This window comes from Athene noctua, chromosome 12 (assembly GCF_965140245.1).
Source record: "Athene noctua chromosome 12, bAthNoc1.hap1.1, whole genome shotgun sequence".
NCBI classification, from domain to species: Eukaryota; Metazoa; Chordata; class Aves; order Strigiformes; family Strigidae; genus Athene; species Athene noctua.
Window position 1 is genome coordinate 11503641 of NC_134048.1, and position 24225 is coordinate 11527865.

Here is a 24225-nt window from a genome sequence, read left to right on the forward strand (position 1 = left end):
ACTGAGGGATATGTTTAATGGTTGGACTGGATGATCTTCAAGGTCTTTTCCAAGCTAGACGATTCTGTAATTCTACAAGACCGTTAAGTCAGAAGTGCCTCAACCTGTCATGACCACATAGTCTAATCAGCAGGTACTAACTCCTGGATATGGTTCACCACAGTGTATTACAGTCTTGCTTAAAAGCTTATCCAGGCTCTGCTTTAATTGCTTGTCAGATAGCCTCCTTTTCAAAGAACTATTTTACTACCTACCTCTTGGGTCTTATGAAAATAAAGAAGTCCAGTATTATGCAGGTTAGACAAGCTTTTATTAAAATACAGAACTACATGAAAATTGAACTCAATAGAAACTTCAGAATATACATTAAATGTCATAATTTGGAGGTGGCATGTCAACAATCTCATCCAGGGTAGCAAGGAAGTCAGTAGTTGATTGTAGCAAGTCTGCAAGTTGGAAATAGAGCAAATCAGTTTCTCATGAAACCCAGAATGTATACTCTAACATAAGCTAGTTCCCAGTGGATTAGCATAAACCTTTTGAATGACCAAAGGAAGCAGTTTGATAAGCCAACTCCACCTAACTGATCAGCTAGCAATGCACTGCAAGAGATTGCTCAGCAACATCACTTTGAGACTACTACCAGTACTAGGTTTGACCCATTAAATTCAGCTTGACTACATACCAAAAGCTGTTTGATAATAGTGTGCTATTTTGCTAGTTAGGACAGCAGTGGCAGTTCACTACTGCAGCCAGCTAGCTTCCTTCCCAAAGCACTAATGAGTACTGTAGGTACTGAAACTCAAGCTAAGCTTCCACTTACTAGACTCCCATGAGAACTCTTCAATCTTCACAGGTGAAGGAACCATATTCACACATCTGTCATATGTCCTTTCAAACATCATGAGAGGCACACCACACAGGTTGATATTGCTTACTTTGAGATCTTCAGGAAGATCAAAACTTTCAAAATCTGTTTGAGAAAGGCACACTGTAGTTTAGTAACAATGTACAGTAGCAGTAGCCTGGGAAGCTGCAAATTCTTCTAGATTAAATGAAGTGGGAGCAGGTCCAAAACAATCTAACAATCTCCTCCCATGAGGTATTTATTTGCAACTACACCTTAGTCGTCCATCAAACCCACACACTACCACTTGTCAAAAGACTGGACTTCATAACAACTGCTAATGTGAAGCAGGAGCTTTTAGTAATGTCTTTCCAATCACTACACCAAGTCAACTTCAAGCACAGCATATATGATTCACCAACACTGAAATAGCCTTTGGTATAGTAGTTTTTACACACTCACTTCCACATGAACTGGATGGTTTAAGGACGTACTCTGAAGGACTGACATAGCACAGCCCATTGCAGATACCTTAAGAACAGTTTTAGAAGTTTCTGCTTCCAACTACTCTGTGCTACAGCTGTAGCAGCCTCTTCAGTTACAAATTACCACCTTGGCATACACTCTTAACAGAAGTCTACACTTCACTACTGCTTAAGTATTCCTTTGAATACTTGTTGTCTAGTTGATATTTAATGAATTAAGAGGCTATAGCGTGCTTACTTGGAACTAGTTTCCTGTCACCATAAAAATGGACTCAGACTAATACATATCTGGATCACAGCTGTTGCAGTTAGAAATATTTAAACAAGAATGAGATGGTATTTCAGAAGTAGCAAGCACCTTCACATTTAAGAAAGGACTCCAGAGAAACACAATGCTAGCTTGTTTGCCACAAAGGCTAAAGTCTTACAATAATGTCACTCATGAAAGCCTGACTGTTCATTTTAATAGTTACACCAATAGTTCTTACCTCGAGGATCATAAGGAAACATATTTTCTATTTCTGGCCAGTCTTCTTCAGCCACTGCATCGCAGCTTTCTAATCCAGAATTCTTCTCAGTTATCTTAAAGAGAAGTCACACTATTTGAGCTACTGTAGTTTCCCAGTGTAGTACCTTTGTAGTGGCTTTTCTGTGCTATACAGGTCTACAGATAAGAATGCCAGCCATGTAGTCCTCAGTGATGCCTAAATTCTAATACTTTCAACACCCTCCCTGCAGTGTTGTGTCCAGCTCTGGGGCCCCTCACATAAGGATACGGACCTGCTCAAGTGGATCCAGAGGAGGCCACAGAGATGATCAGGGGCTGGAGTACCTCCCCTGTGAGGACAGGCTGAGAGAATTGGGGTTGTTCAGCCTGGAGAAAAGAAGGCTCTGGGGAGACCTTAGAGCACCTTCCAGTACTTAAAGGGGGCTACAGGAAAGCTGAGGAGAGACTCTTGATCAGGGGGAGGGGGTAGAGATAAGATGAGAGGTAACAGTTTCAAACTGAAAGAGGGTAGATTAAGTATAAAGAAGAAATTCTTCCCTGTGAGGGTGGTGAGACACTGGCACAGGCTGCCCAGAGAAGCTGTGGCTGCCCCCTCCCTGGCAGGGTTCAAGGCCAGGCTGGACAGGGCTGTGAGCAACCTGGGCTAGTGTCTAGTGGAAGGTGTCCTTGCCTGTGGCAGGGGGGTGGAACCAGATAATCTTTAAGGTGCCTTCCAATCCAAACCACTCTATGATTCTATGAAATAAGCTGGAGATGGGCAAATGCTTCAACTGAGTTTAATATAGTGCAGTACTATATACTGTGGTAACAAATCACTGCACTAGAACATTTAGGCTCATAATATTAAACGCCTTATACTTAACATGTGAACAAGGCTAACTCAGACTATTTTCTCTAGAGCTACTTCTTTGCCATTAGGTATCCCCTAAGTTGTTGTACTACTTGTGCCTACATAAGTGTACTGCTTTTGTCTCGGATAGTTATTTTTCTTCCTAGTAGCTCATATGATACCATATTCTGGATTCATGATGAAACCAGTGTTGATGACACACAGCTGTTCCAGCTATTGCTGAACACTGTTTACAAAGCATCAAGGCCTTTTCTGCTTCTTATGACCTCACCAGTGAGCAGGTTGGGGGTATACAAGAAGTTAGAGGGGGCACAGCCAGGGCAGCTGACCAAACATATTCCATACCATATGATGTCATGCTAAGCAATGAAAACTGCTGGAGAAGTTTGCCAGGGCTGCCATTGCTCAGGGCAAGGCATCAGTCAGCTGGTGGTGATAAACTGGTTTTATTTTTCTTTGACAATTTAATAATTAAAAGTCTCAATCTCAACCCATAAGTTCTAACTTTTACCCTTCCAATTCTCTCCCCCATCCCACTGAGGTGGGAGTGACCAAGCAGCTGCGTGGTGCTTAGCTGCCTACCAGGGTTAAGCCACAACAGTAGGTAAATGATGTATTCCACACACCCCCTCTGTAGAACTGTGTTGTACTCACTTTGCTTGCAGTGCAAGGCTGATTTTTCTGTCTTATCTTTTCCATCTTGCTCGTGACACCTTGAGTTCTATTCACATTTCCAAGAGCCTTTCTGACAGAGTGAGATATGGCTGGAGATGTACTGATTGCTTTTTTAGGAAGTGGAGTACTAACTTGTGTTCTTTCAGATAAAACTTTTGCTGAAGAGTGAGAGGAAGAAAAAAACCCCAAAGTTTAGCAGCATATTAACCCTAAAACTTGCTTCAGTAAGCACATGTACTGGAAAACTGGGTGTCATAAAAACCATCCTTCACCACTTACAACTCACAAGTCAACATCTGTGATAAAAGCACAGCGTTATTGTCATTCTTACAGTAATTGATCTGCTTAGAGAATTAGTTAGACGAGTAGATACAAGAATAGAAAACTATTACTGTTCAGAACTGTGAATAACAAAACATGATTTATGCACTTCGTTTGATCCCCTACTGGCTATGGGCAGCATATACGCACAAGGTCCTGAAGGCAGTCTGAGCTGATTCTTAGGAGCACCAACTTCACCGTTCTCCTTATCAATAAAGATAAGTGTTGCCATCTTCAAGTTGATGAGACTGCTCTGAAGAGTCCATACAGAAAAAAAAAAGAAAGTCATTCTTGTAATTTCTTCCACCACAGCACACTTTTTAAACAAGCCACATTCAAAACAATGCAGCTGCCATGCACTGGTTCCTAGAGAAGAGGGAACAAACCCACACTTACATCAGTTCATAGTAGTTTAGCCACAGACCTTTACGCTTGAAGGCATTATTAGTGCACATAGAAGCCTCATAACCCCAAGAGAGCTTGCACACATTTGGGAAAGTAGCAAGGTCTCACTAGCAACCCCACACAGAAAAAACTAATACCTTTGGTTTGCTTTGTCACTTCCTTGTAGCATTTAACTGTTTCCTCTGTACGGGAAAAGATTACATCTCCTAGCTTAGCAATCCACTCCTTAGCCCAACTTGCAGGACTTGGAACAGCCAAGAACAATGCCAGTTATTTTACGAACAGAGGCATGATTTCACCAGGAAAATAAACAGAGGACATACTATGTAAACAGCCCACTCCACTACTGGCTTTCAGCCCCATCGGAGCACTCCCCTGCACAACAGCCAGGCAGCTTCCCCCCTGGAACTGTCCCCACTATTAAGTATGTGGGCAAGCGAGGCGTCGCTCCGGAGAAACCTGCAGAAGCAGCTGCTTTTAACTGGCGCAGCTTGAACTCAAAAAATTAAACACGAATCAAGACTCACAGCCACAGTCCTCAGTTTAAGCCACTTCTGCTCACAGCTCCGGGCGCACTCTGCTCCCGCACTCAGGAGAAAGCCCGCCTTCAGCCAGGGAACGCCGCCCGCCCCACTCACCCAGCCGAGGGCTCACCTCCAGGACCCCGGGCGCTCCGGAAAGCGGCGGCAGCGGCACCCGCACAGCCGGTGTCAGCCGCGCCCCGAGCCGCACCAAGAGCGAACGAAGCCTCAGTGGCCCCAGCCGCCGGCAGCTTTTGAACCGCCTCCGCGTCGCTGCCCATTGGCTGCTTCAACTGAAGCGCAGCAGCCGATTGGCTCAGCAGCGCCGCTTCCACCTCCCCTGCTCCCCGCGGCCCCGCCCTCCGCCCCCGCGCCGCGTTGCCGTGATGACGGCATGGCACCGCCCCCGGTAGTGACCGCGCCACGGCGGGGCGTGGCCTGAGGTGGGTCCGCGGTGCATTGTGGGGCGGCGGCGCAGCTGAGCTGGTAAGCAGGGCGGTGGGGCGGGGGGTGCCCGGGGCGGCGGCGGGGGGCGCCTGCCCGAGCGGGGGGCGGCGGCCGCTCTGGGCTCTGGGAAAGCACCCACGTCCTCGCGGGCCGGGTCTGGGCCCTGGCGGGGCGCTGCTTCCTCGCAGTCGCTCTCCTGCCTCGCCTTCGGGGTACGCGTAGGCCCAGCTTTGTGCGGGACCTTCCGGTGGTCCCGGCGGGGCCGCGGGTGAGTCTGTGTTCCCCCAGCGCGAGCGGGGAGGGCCTGATAGTGCGGGTCGTGACGCTGCGCGCAGAGCTGCTGCTCTTCTGCCCCATCATGTATCGTATTGGTTAGAGAAGAGGAACATTGAAAAGATTATTTCAGCACTGGTGGATATTTCTGTGGAAAGACATTTGTGAAGAATGCGTCGCATGGTGTTGCTGGTTTCACTGAACGATACAAAACCACGTTGAAGAATGTGAGCTATGCAGATCTGTAAGAGTTTTTCTGTTTTCTTCTTTGTTACAGGAAAAACAAAATGTCATCAGTAACGAACGCCACTCCTTCAGGAGGATCGAATGATGTCAGCCTGGAGGAACCAAAGAAGATGACAAGGGAAGACTGGAGGAAAAAGAAGGAATTAGAAGAACAAAGAAAACTAGGAAATGCACCCGCTGAGGTGGATGAAGAAGGAAAGTAAGTTTTATTAAAGCTATTCTTTGTCTAAAACTACTGGTTAGAAACGTCTTTGGTTGTGATTACAGAATACTCATGAGGGTGATACATGATTTCTAGATGAGTTCTTGTAGAAGTAAATATTTGAACTTTGTGAATTTGCTTTAAATGTGCTAGTCATCCTCAGAAAACGGGTATTTTCCAATAAAAATGTAGGCTCAGTGTTTAGCTACTGTGATCTGTTGATAATGCTGTTAAAAAGTCCCGTCTGTGCATTTTAAAAGTGACCAAAATGTAGTACTGGGGAAGTTTACTGCATACCTTATCTGTTCCCTCTCTATTGCTTTTGCAAGGCTTGTTGCCTCTGAGAAGAGAAATGTTACTATTTTTGTGCTTAGTAACATTGCATAGAATAAGATACTTGATTTGGAGTCAGAAGTTTAGGTGAATTAGATGGCAACAAAATCTCAATGAAAGTTTGTGTTTATCTAGTTAAATTCAAGTTATTTTGTAATGCATCCCAACAACTTATTTTGTTATCACTGGAAAAGCACTGGACTTTGAGAGTTATTTGTTAGGCTAAGTTGATGTTTTTTCCCTATGCCGTGTATTTATTACTCAACATTTCTTACAGAGATATCAATCCTCATATTCCTCAGTATATATCCTCAGTACCATGGTACATAGATCCTTCGAAAAGACCTACACTAAAGCATCAGAGACCTCAGCCAGAGAAGCAGAAACAGTATAGCACCTCTGGAGATTGGTACAAACGAGGAGTTCAAGAGGTATGCAAAATGTTTTTGTTATAAAATAAGGATTTGGGTTGATTTTGTGAGCAGATAGTTCTGGTTACATGTTTTTGAGGGAGACAGAAGCTGGGAATTCTTATTTAGCAGGCACGTCGCAGTGTTTGGTAATAAAATATGTGTTCTAAGTTTGGGTAGACCATGCACACTTTAGTTGTATTGAAAAAATTAATTAGTTACTGGGAACATGTATATGAATCTTGCCACAAGTTTGTACAACACTGTCTTTTTTTCTTGTTTAGCATGCTGTAGCAACTAGATACCGTAAAGGAGCTTGTGAGAACTGTGGTGCATTGACACATAAAAAGAAAGACTGCATGGAGGTAAACTTGACTTTTGTTGACTTTCTAATGGTTTTGAAAATAATGTGAATTCTAATCTTAGTGAAAAATAGCTAGCTATAGATAAAATAAAAATCAGTAATTTTGAAAAAGGTTACAAGTATTGATAGTTGGCTTGAAATTTTCTAAATAAATTGTTATGTAGGAAAAATGAAGAGTAAGAATGATAATGTTCAGGGTGTTGCTCATCCATTCTGTGATAAGCATTGCAATAATAGGTGAAAATGTTTAGGTCCTCATGTTAGCTTATTTTAACTCAAGTGCTGCTGAGCCTGTCTTTCTGTTTCATGTCAGCTAGAAGCTATTCCCAGAAAATGTGTTTTGATTGTGTTGTTAATTGTGGAAAATAGAGTTAGAAATTGTTAGGGTTTGGAGTCAGTTGTGCTACTTTAAAATACAGAAATTAACTACTTGCTTTTATTTGCAATTCACAAGCTTATAGTGCTGAATTTAACTGGCTTTAGAGGAGCTCAATTGATACTATTTTTTAGAGGAGTATCTGAGTAACATATTTTAGTCTAATGGCCTGATCCTTTTAGAGACCCAGGAAGGTTGGAGCAAAATACACAAGCATGAATATTGCACCAGATGAACATGTGCAGCCTCAACTCATGTTTGATTATGATGGAAAGCGAGATCGTTGGAATGGTTATAACCCAGAAGAGCACATGAAGATTGTAGAGGAATATTCCAAGGTTGATTTGGTATGTAGATGCTGCGGTTTACTGGGCAGAGGTTTGCTGTTTGGCCTGGCTGGGACAAGGAACATTTGTTATGTGCACTGTTAATATTAGACTTTATGCTGTATTCATAAGGAAAAAGCAAGATGGTTTCTGTGTTTGACAGCAAACTTCACTTAAACTGAAAATTCAGATCACAACTGGGTCTGTACAGTAAATGAAGTGTCTCTCCAGTTGCTTACTTTTCAGTAGACAAGCCTTAGAATTTATTACCCAAGCTACAGATTGAATCGAAGGCAAGAAAGGAATTTATTATCTGGCTGTATTACAGCTAATAAATCTATATCTATTCTGTAACCTCATTCATGTTACTTTACTTACAAATCCTTTTGTTACCATGATGGAGCAGTGAACTATTTGTACATGTCACTGTGCAGATTGGCACCTTGCTGTTGCCGTTAATTTTCTATCTGTGTGGACGCTAATAACTTCTTAGTAGTTCACTACTTCGGCTGGATGTTGGCTACCTGTTCCAAAAGGTAGTTCGGTGCCCAACTAACTCCCTTTGGTGCCTGGTCCTCAGTGTTTTCCTATAGTGCGTAGGAAAGCTAATGCTAAATGGGATCTAATCAGTGTGTATAAATGTCTAATGGGAGTGTTTAAAGACAGAGCCAGGCTCTTCTCAGTAGCATCTAGTGACAGGACAAGAAGCAGTGGCACAAACTGAAATACAAGAAATTCTGTTAAACAGAAGAAAGAAATGTTGTACTGTAAGGGTGATGAAACAGTGGAACAGCTTGCCCAGGGGGAGTGTCCATTCTTGGAGGTAATGAAAAACCTACTAGACACCGCCCTCAGCAACCTGTCGTAGGCAGGCTTGCTTTGAGCAGGGGGCTTGCCCTTGGCGGGATCTGCAGGCATCTCCGGTGTCAAATGTTCTGTGGTTCTGTGATGTCAGACAAAAATTCACTACATGCTGCTTTAATTTTTTAAAATCTGACTTTAGGTGCTCCATTTTGGTGCTTCCTGAATGAACCATATAAGTGCTTGCAGCATCAGTCATGAATTACCTTAAGCACTGAGGTTTCTAACTAGATGATGAGTTTCTAACTAGATTAATAAATCATTATGTTTTTAAAGACTACTGAACTAAAATAAGTTACCTCTTTCTTAAAGTAGGGTGAATGTAGTAATGGTATAGCTGCATAAACTGTAGTAAATTGTTTTATTTAACAGTATAATATAAAATAGTAAAATGGTTAGTATACATAATTTCCTTTCCTTGAGGCTCAAAAAAGCATCATGAAGAGGAGACAAGCTCTAGGCTGCTGATTTTTTTTACGAACACCCAGAGAGTAAAAAAAAAAATTTTTGTGTAATAAGGAATGCATTTTAAATGACAGCAGTCACAAGAGATGCTTATCATAAGCATTACTACACTCTTGCTATTAAAAAGGAATATTAAAACCAATTCATTTCCATGATACACAGGCCAAACGTACACTGAAAGCCCAGAAGCTACAGGAGGAGTTAGCGTCAGGAAAGCTGGAGCAAGTGGTAAGTAAACTAAACCCTAATTTATTTTTCTTTAGGCTGAATAAAAATACAACAGGTTACTTCTACTGTCTGATGCTTTTATACTCTGTACAGGGTCTGCTGTTGTTTTTTATGCTCTTCAGTAATATAAAGATTTTCCTGGCACCTGGATACCCTGTGTCACATTCAAGAATTTGAACCATTTTCTTTCTTGAAGCATATTCTTTCAAATGGGAGTTGCTTTGTTTTCCTCCTATAGGCAAAAATTCTGTGCAATTATTATTCTTGCTAAAATTAATGACATGGAATTTTGGGTCAGAAAAACTTGTTTTCCATGTAGCAATTCTGTTCATATGCTGAAATGCTTTCTTTGTATTTAAAGTGTTACATCTGACTAATGTTGAGGTAACAACTATTACATGGCTGGGGATTGTTTTAGTAATGCTTACTGTAAATTGAAACAGGAAGGTATTTTCTGTATCTTAAACCAAACTTGTTTCTTCTTCAGATATTGCTGAGATTATTTGCAGTGTCTCTGGTTATTTGAAGGCTGAGCATATGTATTTCCCTCTGTCTCACAACTGCAGAGTTTTCTCTTAGATTATAGCCAATGCTTTTGATAATCTGTGATGTAAAATTCTCATTTTAAAAGGCATTTATAATAATATTCTAATTTTATAAAATGGAGAAAAATTAGAGACTGCTATTGGTCAGAAGTAGGTTTTTGTAATCAATATTGTAAGAAAGAAAACACCAAGCAGAAGACTACATAAAATTGCGCCTCCATTTTCCAGAGGTTGTCATCTTGCATTTTGTCACTAGATGGCAGAGTGAACTTAATCTCAAACCTTGCAAACTACAGCGTTCTGACCTTCCCGGTAGAAAAGATACTTTTCTCTTTTTGATGCCCGTTTTCACCACAAGGCAAACATTGACGGCTTCCATACACTTAGTCTTTATAATGTGGAGCTGTAAGAAGAGAAGTATATTTGTAACACAAGAACTATCTCTGATGGAGAGGACCAAGATTGAGTTGCATAGTCAGTACTAGCCAATTTGTGGGTCAGCCTTCCAGTACTCACAGTTGTTTCCATCTTTACCACTGGAAGTATTCTCAAGTTAGAGGCTAAGCAGGTTAAAAAAATAAATTCTGCTATGTTTCTCGAGATTAAATTATGGCTTCTGATTCATGCTTAGTATTCCTGCCAATCCTAACTAAAGACTTGCATACACATCTTCTTAATTAGTTTTTTTAAGCTTTCAAAGTTGAATCTTGGTTATATTTGCATGATATGAAATACTCTAGTCTAAACCATTAGTGTTCAAAGGCATAGCAAGCTCTAAAAACCAGTGACAGTTGTAGAATTTGCTGGTGTTCTAAATGCTTGAAAATTTAGTTGGGAATGCAGTGACAAGGTCTCAAACACATCTCCATAACAGAGACACTTCAAACTCTTTCCTAGAACGCTACATAGCAGTCTTTGGGCATTTTGTGACACAGGTATATTGTATTTAGCATCCAGTATCAAGCTCTGCTTTGATTGCTCTTTATATCCCTGTCATGTTTCCTTTCTCCACTATCTTGTCTTCTCCACTGATGTGCCCTTTGTTTGCTGCAGAACTCCCCAAGAAACCAGTGGGGAGAAGAGGAACCAAATTCACAGACAGTAAGATGATTACCTGCTGCATCACTCCATGGGCAGAAAGAAGGACCTGTAGTTAGTGAAACAAGGGTGGCACAAGGATTTGAATGTTGGGTTCATGCCACTGGCTGCATATTCTTTTGGGCAGGGTTGTTGGACTTCATGGGGTGGGGGGTGTGGTTTTGTTTTAATTCCTGTGTGTTGCCAAACCTTAGAGATGCAAGCAAACAACTAGTTTTTAATATGTGCTATATTGTGCCCAAGATAACAATTTTCTTAATACCATCACAGTTACGTTTTTGTAACTGTTTTCATATGGGGAAGTGGAGATCTTTTAACAAGTATTTATGAAAACTGTTGAATGTCAGATTAGCATGACAGCACACTTAAGCACAGGTAAATGATGCTAGTTTTTAACTACAGGAATTGCAGAATTCTTAATGAAACCACTAAAATCAGATTCTTGTACTTCTCTCTAGAGTGAATGTCCTCTTTTATTTAGAACTTTCCTATCTCTCCTCAGGAAAGAGATCATAACAGTGAAGATGAAGATGAAGATAAATATGCAGATGACATTGATATGCCTGGGCAGAACTTTGACTCTAAAAGACGTATCACAGTTCGAAATTTACGTATTCGGGAAGATATTGCAAAAGTGAGTAAAGAATTCTTTACAGATGTTCCTTTTATTCATGAGACTTAATTTCAAAAAAGTGTACACTCAATTATTAATGAGTTTGCATATGGGTCTTGGGGTTTGGAGGTTAAGCTCTATTCTCAGTTCTATTCCTGTTCATGTTGTAAGTTCATCAAGGTCATCCTTTTATGGAGATACAACTCTTTAAAATGTCTAAGCTGGGAGATACAGGAGTAACTTTGGTTATTTTAAAATCATAAATATCTAATATCTTGTATATGTTGTTTTCTTTCCCTAGTACTTGAGGAATCTAGATCCAAACTCTGCTTATTATGATCCCAAAACAAGAGCAATGAGGGAGAACCCATATGCCAATACGGGCAAGAATCCAGATGAGTAAGTTAAAACAGGGTCATGCTTGTGTATCCAACAAAAATGTTAAAAATTAGAATAGTTTTGTATTTATTTTTATCTGTAAGTCCTTTTACTAATGAATCTTTAGCTAGTTATTGATAGAAGTAGTAGTAAACATGGAAAAAAAAGTTACATTTAGCAGCACTTTTTGTTTTAATATATAAAAGTGGTATTTTAGTAATTGCCAGGGGTTTGTGGACCACCATTTAGTGTAATAATCTGTACAAGGATTAGAACACTGCTGTATCTGAGGTGATACCTGTAAACAGTGATGTTTTATGTAAAGTATTTCAGTACAAAAACTTCATCCCTTGTTTGTTGGGAGGCATTCAGCACTGGAGACTAGCATGGAGTATCTGCAGTACCTAACTGAATGCTTGAATTGGGAGCGAGAGCTCCTCATACATATGTGGAGTCTGCATAGAAAAAAATCTGAAAGCTTTGGCATTGTCTAGCTAGACAACTTAATTAAAGAACACCATAGGCTGGCTTTTCGCTGCACATAAGGCTGTCTCACTTACAACCCAAATCAAGCACTTGAGCTGTGACCCTGCCTTGACCTGTGTAGTGCTGTGGACTGACTGAGTAGATAGGCTGTGAGTAGAAACATTTATTCAGAGTACAGTAATTGGATTAGCTCATTGCCTGAAATAGAATGGCAGAGGCTAAATGCTAGTAAATAATGCTCTTTCCACCCCTCCTTGCCCCCAGCTAGAAAAATGCCAGTCAATTCTTTTTTTAGATGCAGATGCTTTCACTTCTCTCTAGAGTCATAATTTGACCTTTGTTGAATCTCTGTTTCTGCCACAGCTTTGCAGACTGTAAATTTTTCAGAGTGGCTTTGGGGAGATGAAAAGAGTGGGAAATTGGATTGTTAACATTTAATTTTCAACCTGTGTCATATATTCATTTTGAATCTCTTCAAGGGGTGTGCAAAAGGTAACAGAACAGTAAAGCTGTTACCAGGCTTTAACTCAGTGAAATACACTGAGTCTGGGCAGGAGGAGAGATTCACAAATCCAAAACCTGAGAATCACTGTGCAAGAGTATCACCTACCATTTCTGCATATTTATTGTGCAGTTAGATCCAAGTTTGACTCATGGGGCTTGGTATCCCAGACAGAGCTCCAGGTCTCCGTCATAAGGTGTTTCCCTGTGAACATACGCATCGTGTCTTCTGAGTTGCCATCTAGTACTTTCATGACTCTGTGGGGAGCCTGAACTTTCATTTCATGTATTGAGTTGAATGTTCCTTCCTCTCCCCCCATTCTTAACTTTCAGGGCACGAAGCAGAACTTTTACTTTCCTGTTGGTGTGCTATGATTGTATTTAAAAGGAAATCACATTACTTGAATGCTAAGAATCGTATGTTCTTTTCTACAGAGTTGGTTATGCAGGTGACAACTTTGTTCGCTATACTGGGGATACCATTTCAATGGCACAGACTCAGCGTAAGTGGGTTTTGGTTCTTTGCGTTTTTTTAAAGAAATGGACTTAAAAGACTTAAGTTAACAATGCTTCTCTCTTGCAAAAGGTAATTTAAATCTGTAGATTGAGGCTTTCTTTCAAATTACTACAGAATTAAAGATTGTTATTTGAATTCATAGGTCAGTTTTAGAATAAATACTGAGTGAAACTTCTTGTGTACACAGTGTTTGCTTGGGAGGCTTATGACAAAGGCTCTGAAGTTCATCTTCAAGCAGACCCTACAAAATTAGAGCTACTTTATAAATCCTTCAAAGTGAAAAAAGAAGATTTCAAGGCACAGCAGAAAGAAAGCATCTTGGAGAAGGTAATAGACATTTGGTTTTACTTAGTAAGAATACTTGTTGTGTTTGAACTCTGGGTCTTGGGGAACAAATAACTAATGCTTTGTGAAAATGCATCAGCTGTTCTCAGATTTATAAAAAGGTTTTTATATCTATACATAATCTCATCAATTGGATTCATTATGTTGTTTAATATAGGAAACTTTGAAAATTGCTGGCATTTCTTTGGATTATTGGGAGCTCTTCTATTAACTGTCACAATCTCTCCAGTGAAAAATCTGACAGCAGAATGTAGGAGGAGTGGGAATTTAGATTTTTTTTTTTTTTTAATAATACAAGTGGTTGAAAAAGTTCTTTTACTGTTCAAAAGTGGTGTATTTTGTAAAATACCCATGTAACTGTCTCCCAAAATTATTTATAAACTTTTATTTTTTCCTAAATATGAAAAGCAGAATTTTCAGACTTGATTTTTAGGTGTAGTCTTCTAGGTAAATATTTATTTTATATTTTGCAACTTCTTTCTTCAACAACTGATAAAGAACTAAATAATCCATTTAGATTTTAACCTTGTCAATGTTCAGGTTTGGAGGGGGACAGAAGTACTACTCTGGTTCTAACAGAGCCTTTTGGTTTGGTCTGAAAAGTTTTCCTGCTTTGAGTGAGGAATATTGCTGTTGTAATCCAAACCCAACCAACCAAAACACCAAAACACACCACAGTGGTCATAGGAGGCAATGTATTTCTCTCTTAACTATTCACAAAAGATTAAACTATTTACATCCACTTCTTTTGTGTCATTTTCAGAAGGTACTGAAGGTGATGTTTTTGAAATATATGCTTAACTACATAAAAGGTGGGGTTTTTTTCAAAGCTATTACATGTCACTTCTATTTTCATTTTAGTATGGAGGACAAGAACATCTAGATGCCCCACCAGCTGAACTGCTGTTAGCTCAAACAGAAGATTATGTAGAGTACTCTAGGCATGGAACAGTCATCAAAGGACAAGAGAAGGCTATTGCTTGCTCTAAATATGAAGAGGATGTAAAGATCAACAACCATACAGTAAGTCCTATCTTAGATTAAAATTACCAGAAACCTTAGATTTCTTCTCACTAGAAGGGAATGAGGTATGTTAGGATACATACAATATAATTAATACAGCAAACAAATTTTTCCTGTCTCAAATGTGCCACTCTCCCTTTTCTACTAAGGAGGAATTTCAAATTGTGATGGTTGTGATGTGAATTTGAGGAGTTGTGATGGCAATCTTAAACTAAAGGGGAAGTTACTGTATTTCCCTTTGACTTTGAATATGAGTTGACCACATCCTGTTGCTTTTCTCTTTTTTGAAACTGTACCTGTAAGACTAATATAAAATTACGAAAGTATTGCTTAGAACTTTCCCTTCTGGATTGTTTGAATAATATACTTAAATGGGATATAACCTCAGGAATAAATTAGAGCTTCTCTTACAGGAGTATCATTATGGACATAAATGCTATGGTGTCTTCTCTTGCAGTGCATTTGGGGTTCATATTGGAAAGAAGGCAAGTGGGGTTACAAATGCTGCCACTCGTTTGTCAAATACTCGTACTGTACAGGAGAAGCTGGGAAGGAAATTGCTGTAAGTATTGTCTTATTTAGTCATTTGGAAAGAACTAAGAAGCATTCATCTTCCTACCTAAGTTTTAGACTATTTTGCTGGGGTTTTGTTGGTTTTTTTGTTCATTTGAGAATTTTTTGTCCTTCCCCTTTCAAGTGTGCTTAGTGAATGGGTATCCTTTCTCCTGTCTGTTGTATAGAATACTGAAGCAAGCTTACTGGAGGAGCAACCCGGGGAGGAAGAACACATGACAAAACCAAAAACACTGATGGAGGTAGGTTGTTTCCCGTTCTCAGGAAGGCAAATACTTTTCCTCAGCATTTTAAGAGACTTCACATAACTACAAAATTATGTAAGTCATAATGAGTTAGCCTGCATTATTGGATCATTAACACCTCTGCTGAAAACTAAGCTCTCAAGTAGCATTAATAGATGCTTGAGATTTAATGGCTTGAACATTACTAATGTTTGCAAGTTGAATCTTAACAATAACTGGTTTCCCACCTTACAGATCCACCAAGAGAAACAGAAAGAGAAGAAAAAGAAGAAGCACAAGAAGAGCTTAAATTCAGATAGTGAGGGTGAAGAGAAAAAGAAGCAAGAAAAACTTAAAAAGGTGTGCTATATTCAGTGGTTTTGTGGCAAAAAGAACTTAAAACTGACACTGTTGTATTTCATGGAGCCTGTAATGCAGTTCTTGTGGTATTCTGTGGGATGTTCTTTGATGCTAATTTTGAGCTAAAACAAATTTAAAATGCTGTTAGATGTTTGCCTGGGAAATAGAGAATGTAGTTTAGAACATGCAGTAAATGGTTTTGGAAGATTTAGTTTAGATGATTTAGAGCACTTCCTGTCTAGGCACCTATTACAGCTGTAGATCTATAAAAGACATTGCAGAACACAATGATTTGTGTATTAAAGAAAGATGGAGAGATCAAAAGCACCGTCAAAGCTTAAGTTAGCACTTTTTATCCCAGACTTGGGCCCAGTCTCACAGTTGATGCAATAGATCCATCCACCAAGCAAGCTACTGACTTCTGCTGAGCAGCCCTTTGACAAGCACAGCACCCTGCCTCTGGATACTCAAGAGTGTGAAACGAACATTAAACTATGGTTAATCAAAGCATTGTACAAATGCAGCTTCTTTTCAGTTGCAAGGAGGAGCAGTAGTTTGAGGAATGGGATAACACATATTTCAAAAAAGTATTTAAGAAAAAAAATGCTCCCTGACTGAAACTCCTCCCCCAGAAGAATACCCAAAGCAACAAACAAACCCAAACCCCTAAGACCACATGCTTGTTTACCCGCTTTTGTACTTGCTGGATCAAGATTACATTTTAGGTAAAGCCAAGGAGTTTCTTACTTGATTTTGGCAATTGGAAAGGGATTAAAAGAGAAATGAGCATTAAATGAAGTGTACTGTAGGTGGGCCAGGCAGATGTGCTTCGCTTATCCCACCATTCTGCCTGTTGCTTGTTCATTATCCTGGAATCTAATACAAAGCTTCATGGGTTTTTTTGCTTAACTTTCATTGTAGGTTTTTTTTTCTTTGCTTTCACTTCAGGCACTAAATGCAGAAGAGGCTCGTCTTCTCCACGTTAAAGAAATCATGCAGTTAGATGAGAGGAAGAGACCATACAACAGTGTGTATGAAACCAAGGAGCCTTCGGAAGAGGAAATGGAAGCCTATAGAATGAAACGTCAGAGACCTGATGATCCCATGGCCTCTTTTCTTGGACAGTAGTCACAGTGAAAAACATTCCAACACACAAGACTTTTTTTCATACTTGTTTACAACTCTGTACTTGCTTACCTTCCATGTGTCTAATAAACACCAGAAATGGCAGAGACCTTTTTTTTTTTCACCAAAGAAGTTGGTGAAAATTTCTTTCAACAGACATAATCAGTCCGATACAGGAATTTTATATACGTGTGTATGTGTACATATTCAGTCTCAAATACATATATATATACACATATTTTTATATATGCATGCGTGTATAAAATACAACTACTCTGTAAATTCTTTATTGGAAAAGATCTGACAGTGGCTGGAATTCTAGGTTCGTTTGGCCAACTAATATATGCGTGAAGTCATGATACATTCGGTAAAACTGACCACTCGGAAATGATCAGTGGGTGTCCCTTAATACAGAACAAAACTTCTTGAAACTAAAAATTGATACAGCTACTGAAGCCTCTTAGTTGTAAAGGGGTTGCCTGTTATATGGCTTTAAAGGAGAAATTCTTTCTTGATTGCTTTGTAGTAAGTATTTTGGAAGTGTAAAAATTGATTGCTTTGTACAGTTTTGGTTAAATTAATATGAACGTTTTAAATGCTGTCTAGCGTTTTGAACAAAGAGATTAGGATAAGATGACTGTAGAGCTTTTAAATTCTTAAATCTGTTTCTGCAGATATTAACATATAAATTTCAGTTGCAGAGATCTGAGTTCCTTGGTTTTCTGTTTGATAAGAGTATTAATCTTACCCTTATAATTTCCAGAATCCTGTTAGATGGTGTAATACCAAGTGTTAGGCTGCAATACCTTGTGATAATGTGAAGCAGCATCTGCTTTGTATTTGGCAATATTGGTCCTTAAACTGGGAGTTTTCCCCTTTAATTATTAAAAGTTGAAGAAAGGGGTGAAAAACTTCACAGCATGACTTTAGACTTGGAAGGCTTCAGAATTATTTCTGTTATGGCTAAAACTGTCTTATTAAACATGACTTTTATAACCACATTTAATGCAGTTATATTAATGACAGGACAAGGAAAACTCCATATCCTGGCTTTTCTTCTTAATTTTAAGAACCTACTCAAAATTTCCACTTTGTAAACAATGAAAGAAGTCAAAGTTGGAAGAAAATGAAGCAGCGTGTTATACGTGCAACACATACCAGCGATTTCCACCCGTAAAGCTGGCTTCCTTTTTTTATTAGGTTTTCTCCAAGTCTGCTTCCCCTTTGTTTTTGTTACAGAAATACTAATTCAGAATGCAGACTTTCTAAGACTTACAAATCTGACTGCAGATTTCTGTTTTATAAAACTTGATTTTAAAATCCTCCTAGCACTTGCAAAAAATATAACCAGCTAGTGAAATCAAAGATCTGGGGGTGGAATTGTTACTATAATGAAGTACCAAGAAGGAAAAACTTTAAGGAGTATAAATCAGCTTTTGCAGAAATTGCTTTTATGTTTTCACAAACAATGTGGATTTAGACAATTGGGGAAAAATATTAGGGATACAGTTTTCTTTCCACTATACTAGGGACTCACATTCTAAGTTTCCACATCAGCTCAGGTCTTCACCTTTCTAGGTTATGGATAATTTCAAGGGAAAACTACTCTTTTCCACAGGTAATTACATACAGTAAACATAAGTGTCATTTGTGTAATTTCACAACCACTTTGAGGATTGAGTATTTTAATTTAGCATAACATAGCTAATAATGGAAATTCTGCATTAGTCTGCAATATAATAGTTCTATATTAAAACTATCAGTGATATTCTCAATTGATGATCAAAATACTGAGTATTTAGTGTGTGCCAGAGATCCTCTGGTACGACCTGAATGCAAACTGTCCTTGGATTATTTTTCTAAATTGGCTGATTTGAACTGTAAACTATTATTCTCAGGGCTATAACCTCTGAAATTCTGGCCAGCATACCTCCAGCTGCAGATACCAACTACTGCTGTCTTGGTCAGTGCCAAGTTGAATTTGAGGGAAGATGGGATGTCAGAAGGGTCCATGTTACCCATTTCCTGAGCTATTTAAATACCTTTCTAAAAGTATCTAGAGACTTGATTATAAAGGAGCCAGTTCAGAAATAACACTGAAAAGAGCAATTTAGAATGAAGAACAAATAATTCACTAGTCAAGGCAGCCTGTAAGGTTCAGATTTAAACTCTTGTTTAGTGAGAATTTGTCTTACATTCAAGAGAAAAAGGCGGAGGGAGTCAAAGGTGCATGTATTTTAGAAGCCAGTATAACATGTTCAGTGCTATGGGGAGATCTCTATTACAAATAAACATACTGAATTCCCCCTTGAGCATACTCATGTGGATGGCTTTGCTTTTCCATACCTGAAGACGTGACGACTGTAACTTACTTTCCGGCATGCCCTCTCTGGCTCTGCTGAGAGAGCCTGTGGGAAGATGGACCAGCTTCCTCTGGTGAAGCAGAAAGGCAGCTCCAGGGGAAGAGGCAATTAGTAAGCATTTTATTCAAAATACAGTTCCCTGAGCTTGTGAATGATACAGAGCAGATCTCATCTGGATCAGTCTCAAAGGACTCTTGATCTTAAAGCACAAATAAAGCCTCAGACATGTTGTCCTATTTATATCATAAAGGTTAAATGTTAAAGAACATTGTGGATCTGATCACAAGGATTAATTTTCCTCCATCTGCTTCCCCTTGGACTTGGCATGTGATACATCTGTGCGTATCCAAAGACTGCTTCGTATTGCACAAGAAGAATTTTTTGCTTTCTAAAATGAGTTTGAGACAAATCAGGCTAGTTTGGATAGAATTGAATAATACAATGGAAAGGAGCATACTCTAGCAGGGGCAGCTCAAGTTGGAGCTCCTGTTTTTTTCATGCACAAAGATAGAAGTGAGGTGAGAGGGAATTCCTTAGCCGGTAACACAGACTATAGTCAAATTCTCAAATCACAATACAAGACAGACCCTCCCAGCAGGGTAGCCTTGGCAAAGCTCCAAAATTATTTTCTAACTCCCTTTTCAACAGTTGCTTCGATTGCCTCATTTTTCATCCTGTTGAGTTCTGTTGTCTGAGTCATGCTCAGTCTGAAAACTGAACTAGCCAGCTGATTTCTTGAAGACATTTGCATTTTTAAAATACATAGATTAAAACACTCTCCTTTATTTTTTTGTTGAAAAGTTTAGCATTCTGTGTTATCTTTCAAGGCACACCAGAAGGTAGTTCTTTTACTGTCTCTACATTTCTTTGTAATTGGATCTTTATGGCTTTCCCGAGTGGGTTAATGAAAGAGATGCACTGTTCTACGTGAGTGTAATTGTTTTAGGCTGTTAAGGGATCAGAAAAAAAGCAGGAATTATAGCAATTAGTTAAGGATGAAATGAAGTTCAACTTTTAGGAAAAAGGAAAAACAACAGAAGAGACAGGTTTTTCTGTGCCCGCTTTTGGGTGTAACTTTACTCAATTCAGGCCAAAACACTGTGGCCTGAAGGACGTTCAGGCAACTCCCTGTTGTTCTGTTAGCACTCCTATTTGCACTTATTTTGCCAGATGCAACAAAGAAATAGAACTCTACTAACTTAAACTAGTTATTTTACATGAACCAAATTTGTTCACATCTCTTAGATGACCCAACCAGAACCCCACCAGGGTATAGTTCTGCAAAATACCAGCACATTTTAGATATCAGTGGAACAGAGGAAAAATTCACTTTGCCTAAGGAAACCTTGCACAGTGGACAGATTAGCAAACCCAAAATTTCCAACCTACAAAGCCTTAAAAGTAATTCCTATTTCCAAAGCATTTTAGCCTCTACCCAGCCACTCATCTCCACAGCGTTTGGATCTAAGCACAGGCCTTGGCCCACTGCTCTATAATCTCCCACCAAATCTCCTACAAGCGAGACTGTTCTTCAGATGTATTTATGGCCTTATCACATTTGCCCATGCATTTGTTCTCAGTTTTTAAGGAACTACAAATCTGGCTCCAACACCACCTCACAGGGGAGTTTTAACCCATTGCTGCTTTTTATTCACAAGCTGCTATGATGTACGCTAACAGTGCCTCTGGGAAGTGGGTGCTGGAGCGCGAGGCCTGAGGTGCAGTTGCTGTCTGTGGTGCCCTGTTAGCGAGGCGGCTGCCACAGCAGCACGGGTGAAGAAGCTTCCTCACGTTTGTGAGCCTTGCTCCTGGTTCTGCACGCCCTGGCTGGGCAGGGGTTATGCTGTCAGCCTCTGGGCTGCATGAGCTCCAAGCTGGGGGAGGAAAATGGTGCCTTCAGCTGGCTCCTGGGTTTGCTGGGGTGTCCCTTCTTGCTGTAACAAGTCTCACGCTGGGCACGTGCAGAAGCAGGAGCACAGAGTTGCAGGTTTTACACACAGCCCCACAGTCTATTCTGCCAATATACTAATATTTTCTCAATATTTTAGGAATAGCTGAAAGGCCATTTTTAGCAAATTACCAGTTCTCCCAGAACAGAAAAGCCAGCTCTAATGCAAAATTCTCTGCTTGGAAAGAGACAGCAGGAGAGGGGATTTTATCTGTGGCTATTACTATCTACACAGCCTGTCACTGTTCACACACAATGTAAGTAATTTTTCACTTGTCTCTGGGGGATGTTGCTTTGTGCTGAAGTATAGAGGCACTGTACCGTGACACGGGTAAGTGACATTTGTTGCTGGCTTTCCTGGCTTGGGCAAATGCTGCCCATGTCCCCAGGTACCGGGACTGCTGATGCTACAAACTCCAGAAGTGGGACTGGAGTTTTTTGTATTTTGGGAAATACAAGGCATTTTCAGAAGAGTCTTTTCTTGCCTCACTATGTTATTAGATATCTAGGCAGGAGCCAATTGTGGCAAGTCAAAAGGATTGCTGAAATACGCTTTGAATTAGAAGGTGCATGAGACAAAAGAAAAAAACCCAGCCTTAACACATCTGTGCTTGCAGTGGCTCACTAGTGCTTGGGCTGGTTCTCACTTCCCTCTTCCTAAAATAAGCTATATTTATTTTTATCTTAATGGGTTAGGACTGCAGTTCCTAAGCAGAGCTAATGGTCTCAAGGGCATCCTTTAAGTTTAAACAGAGATTTGACTCATTTTTATGGGGGCTTTTGGAGAGGGACAATCACTCTCTGAAGACTGCTCACAGACTTCCAAACTCCTTTTAGGTAGGGCAATAAAAATTACTCAAATCACCAGTCCACACTAAGCCAGGAGGCCTGTTGGGTAGAAAAATCCTTTTTCCTTCCCATTAGTATCTCCAAAAAAACAACCCCAAAGCACCTACACTCATCTTTGAAGAGAGAACCGCTTTCATTGCCATTGCCCAGTGCAATGGAAGGCTGGATTTAGGCTGCCTCCAGCCTCTGAGTGAACTGCAGCAATTTTGGCATTTGTAGCCAAATAAAATGACTCAGCAAAGCCGTTGCTGCAAGGTCAGTATCTGTAACGGTGAAATGTGTTACTGTGAGGAAAGCAAATGAGGCAAAAATCTTTCCTCGCTGGGATCCAGTCCTGTCCTGCTGTCCTGGGGCAGGATCTGGCAATCACCCACCTTTAGACACTCGTGTTTCTCATCCAAAGTATATGCACAGGCTATAGTGGAGCTAAAATTACAGTTTTTACTCCATAGGTGCTGGATGAAGCACCTTTTCCTTGCAACACAAGCCTTGTATCCCCCAACAATCTTTATCTAAAGAATGTAGAGCCACTGCGTGTTGTGCCCAGGGCGCTGGTGGGGATGCAGGCACAGGGACAGGACAATGCCAGCCCAGAGCATTGCCCAGCCCAGGCAAGGCAGCACCTCCCGGGCTGGGGCAGGGACTACGAGGGGCGGTACGGGCAGGGTGGCTTTGCTGCTGAGGAGGAAGGACCACAACAGGCCCCACAGCCCATCCGTGGTGGGGACCCGCACCCCCAGCCCTACATATGTCCCATGGGGGTCTGCCAAGGTGGATGTCAGCCTGAGCCAGCCCCCACACTGCAGCAACGAGCCGCCTTCCCCATGATCGATGGTGAAACCACGTTGGTTATGGCAGAGAAGCTTTTGCTAAAAAGCAGCCCAGAAGGGACACAATCTCTTGTAATGCTTCCCTGCAACATCTAGAAACAAAATGGACTGAGAACCGAGTCTCATGGCTGCTCTGTTTCTCTGTGAACGGGCAGTTTATTTATTTAACAAAGTGTGCTGCCAAACATGTTCTTCGGCAGAGCTGTCTGGGACCCGGGGTGAGCTCAGCTCAGCCTTGCAGCACAGACATATTTTCCATCTGCCTGGCAGGAGCTTCCCAGCGTTGCCTCTCCCCGTGCTGCTGAACTAGGTCAGGCTCTTGCTGCCTTCAACACACTGTGGATCTGGGCACAAAATCACCAGTAACCACAAATTCCCCTGATCTGCCTGGCAGGACTGCTGTATTTTCAAGCATCGTTTCACCCCTGACTAATTCCATATCCAACCCAAAGCCCTGGTGCCTCAGCACAGCTGCCATGGGGCAGGTTTGGGATAAGTATAAGGGCTTTTTCTTCTCAACACCATTAGTGTCTGAGGCAACTGCTGTGGCTTCCCAGGCCGATCGACTGGCACCCTGGCAAAGCCCACAGGAAGTTCTCATCTGGTTTCATAAGAAACCTGAGGCAGGACCCGTGCACGTGCAATGCCTTGAGCACTTTGCCTGACTCCAGCCCCACACCCGGGCAGGGGAGGCTCTCCAGGAGAACTGGGTTCCTACAAACTTTATGGAAACAGACAAAAAGTGACAGTTCACATTCAACTGATCACCAGAGCTGCCCCAAGGGAGAGTGGCTCTTGCAGGTGGGGATGTCCCCACCTGTGCTCACACCAATGCCAAGGGGGAAGTGGAGCGGGGGGCAGGTCCCCATGGGCACACCAGAGCTCTGCAGCCATATGGTAGCTTTCCTAAAACAGCCCAGTGAAATTTAAAGCGATGATTGCATGGGTTTGGGGAGGGGGGTTGTTCTCCTGGGGGTTGTTCAATAGCTGGGAGCATGGCTGAGTTGTCAGGGAGCAGGGGGCTGGCTCTGAAGATCTGCAGGACCATTGGCAGAGCCCGAGAACAACCCTGTGCTTCCTTGGCCAAACATTCCCACCCCTCCCAGAGGCAGCTGAACTGACTACAGCTCACAAAGCAAACTGTATACATACTTCATTTTTACATTATATCCATTCCCACAACAGCAAGTGCAGGGGAAAGCTTAAAAAAAAAAAAATCCCACAACAGCTCCAATAAGATAAATTCTGGCAGAGCAAAGAATGATACTTCCAGCATACTCCAAATCAGCTAATAATCTGCACTG

General features: G+C 40.8%; 2 protein-coding genes across 7 annotated transcripts; one reads left to right on the top strand and one right to left on the bottom strand.

The window, feature by feature from the left end:
• Window positions 1-298: 298 nt before the first annotated feature.
• Window positions 299-4831, bottom strand: PTTG1 (PTTG1 regulator of sister chromatid separation, securin). Of its 5 annotated transcripts, none has more exons than XM_074916156.1 (6): window positions 4746-4831; window positions 3837-3939; window positions 3345-3523; window positions 1821-1914; window positions 824-973; window positions 299-446 (listed from the first exon to the last, which is right to left on the bottom strand). In XM_074916156.1, the coding sequence occupies exons 2-6, from the start codon at window positions 3916-3918 to the stop codon at window positions 367-369; spliced, it is 585 nt and encodes a 194-aa protein (XP_074772257.1). In that variant the 5' UTR covers window positions 3919-3939; window positions 4746-4831; the 3' UTR covers window positions 299-366. The 5 variants fall into 5 exon arrangements, with proteins under 5 accessions (XP_074772257.1, XP_074772259.1, XP_074772260.1 ...); XM_074916158.1 differs by having other exon boundaries at window positions 4730-4787; XM_074916159.1 differs by having other exon boundaries at window positions 3837-3934; window positions 4746-4782.
• A 197-nt stretch (window positions 4832-5028) lies between these two features.
• Window positions 5029-18093, top strand: SLU7 (SLU7 homolog, splicing factor). Of its 2 annotated transcripts, none has more exons than XM_074916219.1 (16): window positions 5029-5098; window positions 5610-5777; window positions 6391-6544; window positions 6808-6888; window positions 7446-7610; window positions 9078-9143; window positions 10742-10789; window positions 11289-11420; window positions 11701-11798; window positions 13200-13267; window positions 13469-13608; window positions 14488-14649; window positions 15107-15211; window positions 15390-15464; window positions 15702-15806; window positions 16755-18092. In XM_074916219.1, the coding sequence occupies exons 2-16, from the start codon at window positions 5620-5622 to the stop codon at window positions 16932-16934; spliced, it is 1737 nt and encodes a 578-aa protein (XP_074772320.1). In that variant the 5' UTR covers window positions 5029-5098; window positions 5610-5619; the 3' UTR covers window positions 16935-18092. The 2 variants fall into 2 exon arrangements, with proteins under 2 accessions (XP_074772320.1, XP_074772321.1); XM_074916220.1 differs by lacking the exon at window positions 5029-5098 and adding an exon at window positions 5207-5327 and having other exon boundaries at window positions 16755-18093.
• Window positions 18094-24225: the final 6132 nt, after the last annotated feature.

What these genes read in the sequence shown, in the direction of transcription:
- PTTG1 (XM_074916156.1), bottom strand. Translation starts at nt 3,918, where the DNA reads ATGGCAACACTTATCTTTATTGATAAGGAGAACGGTGAAGTTGGTGCT. An exon ending in CAGACTGCCTTCAGGACCTT is followed by an intron (nt 3,524 to 3,836) that starts GTGCGTATATGC and finishes CTCACTCTTCAG; the next exon opens with CAAAAGTTTTATCTGAAAGA. An exon ending in AGCCTTGCACTGCAAGCAAA is followed by an intron (nt 1,915 to 3,344) that starts GTGAGTACAACA and finishes CTTCTCTTTAAG; the next exon opens with ATAACTGAGAAGAATTCTGG.
- SLU7 (XM_074916219.1), top strand. Translation starts at nt 5,620, where the DNA reads ATGTCATCAGTAACGAACGCCACTCCTTCAGGAGGATCGAATGATGTC. An exon ending in CAGGAAAGCTGGAGCAAGTG is followed by an intron (nt 9,144 to 10,741) that starts GTAAGTAAACTA and finishes TGTTTGCTGCAG; the next exon opens with AACTCCCCAAGAAACCAGTG. An exon ending in TTCAATGGCACAGACTCAGC is followed by an intron (nt 13,268 to 13,468) that starts GTAAGTGGGTTT and finishes TTGTGTACACAG; the next exon opens with TGTTTGCTTGGGAGGCTTAT.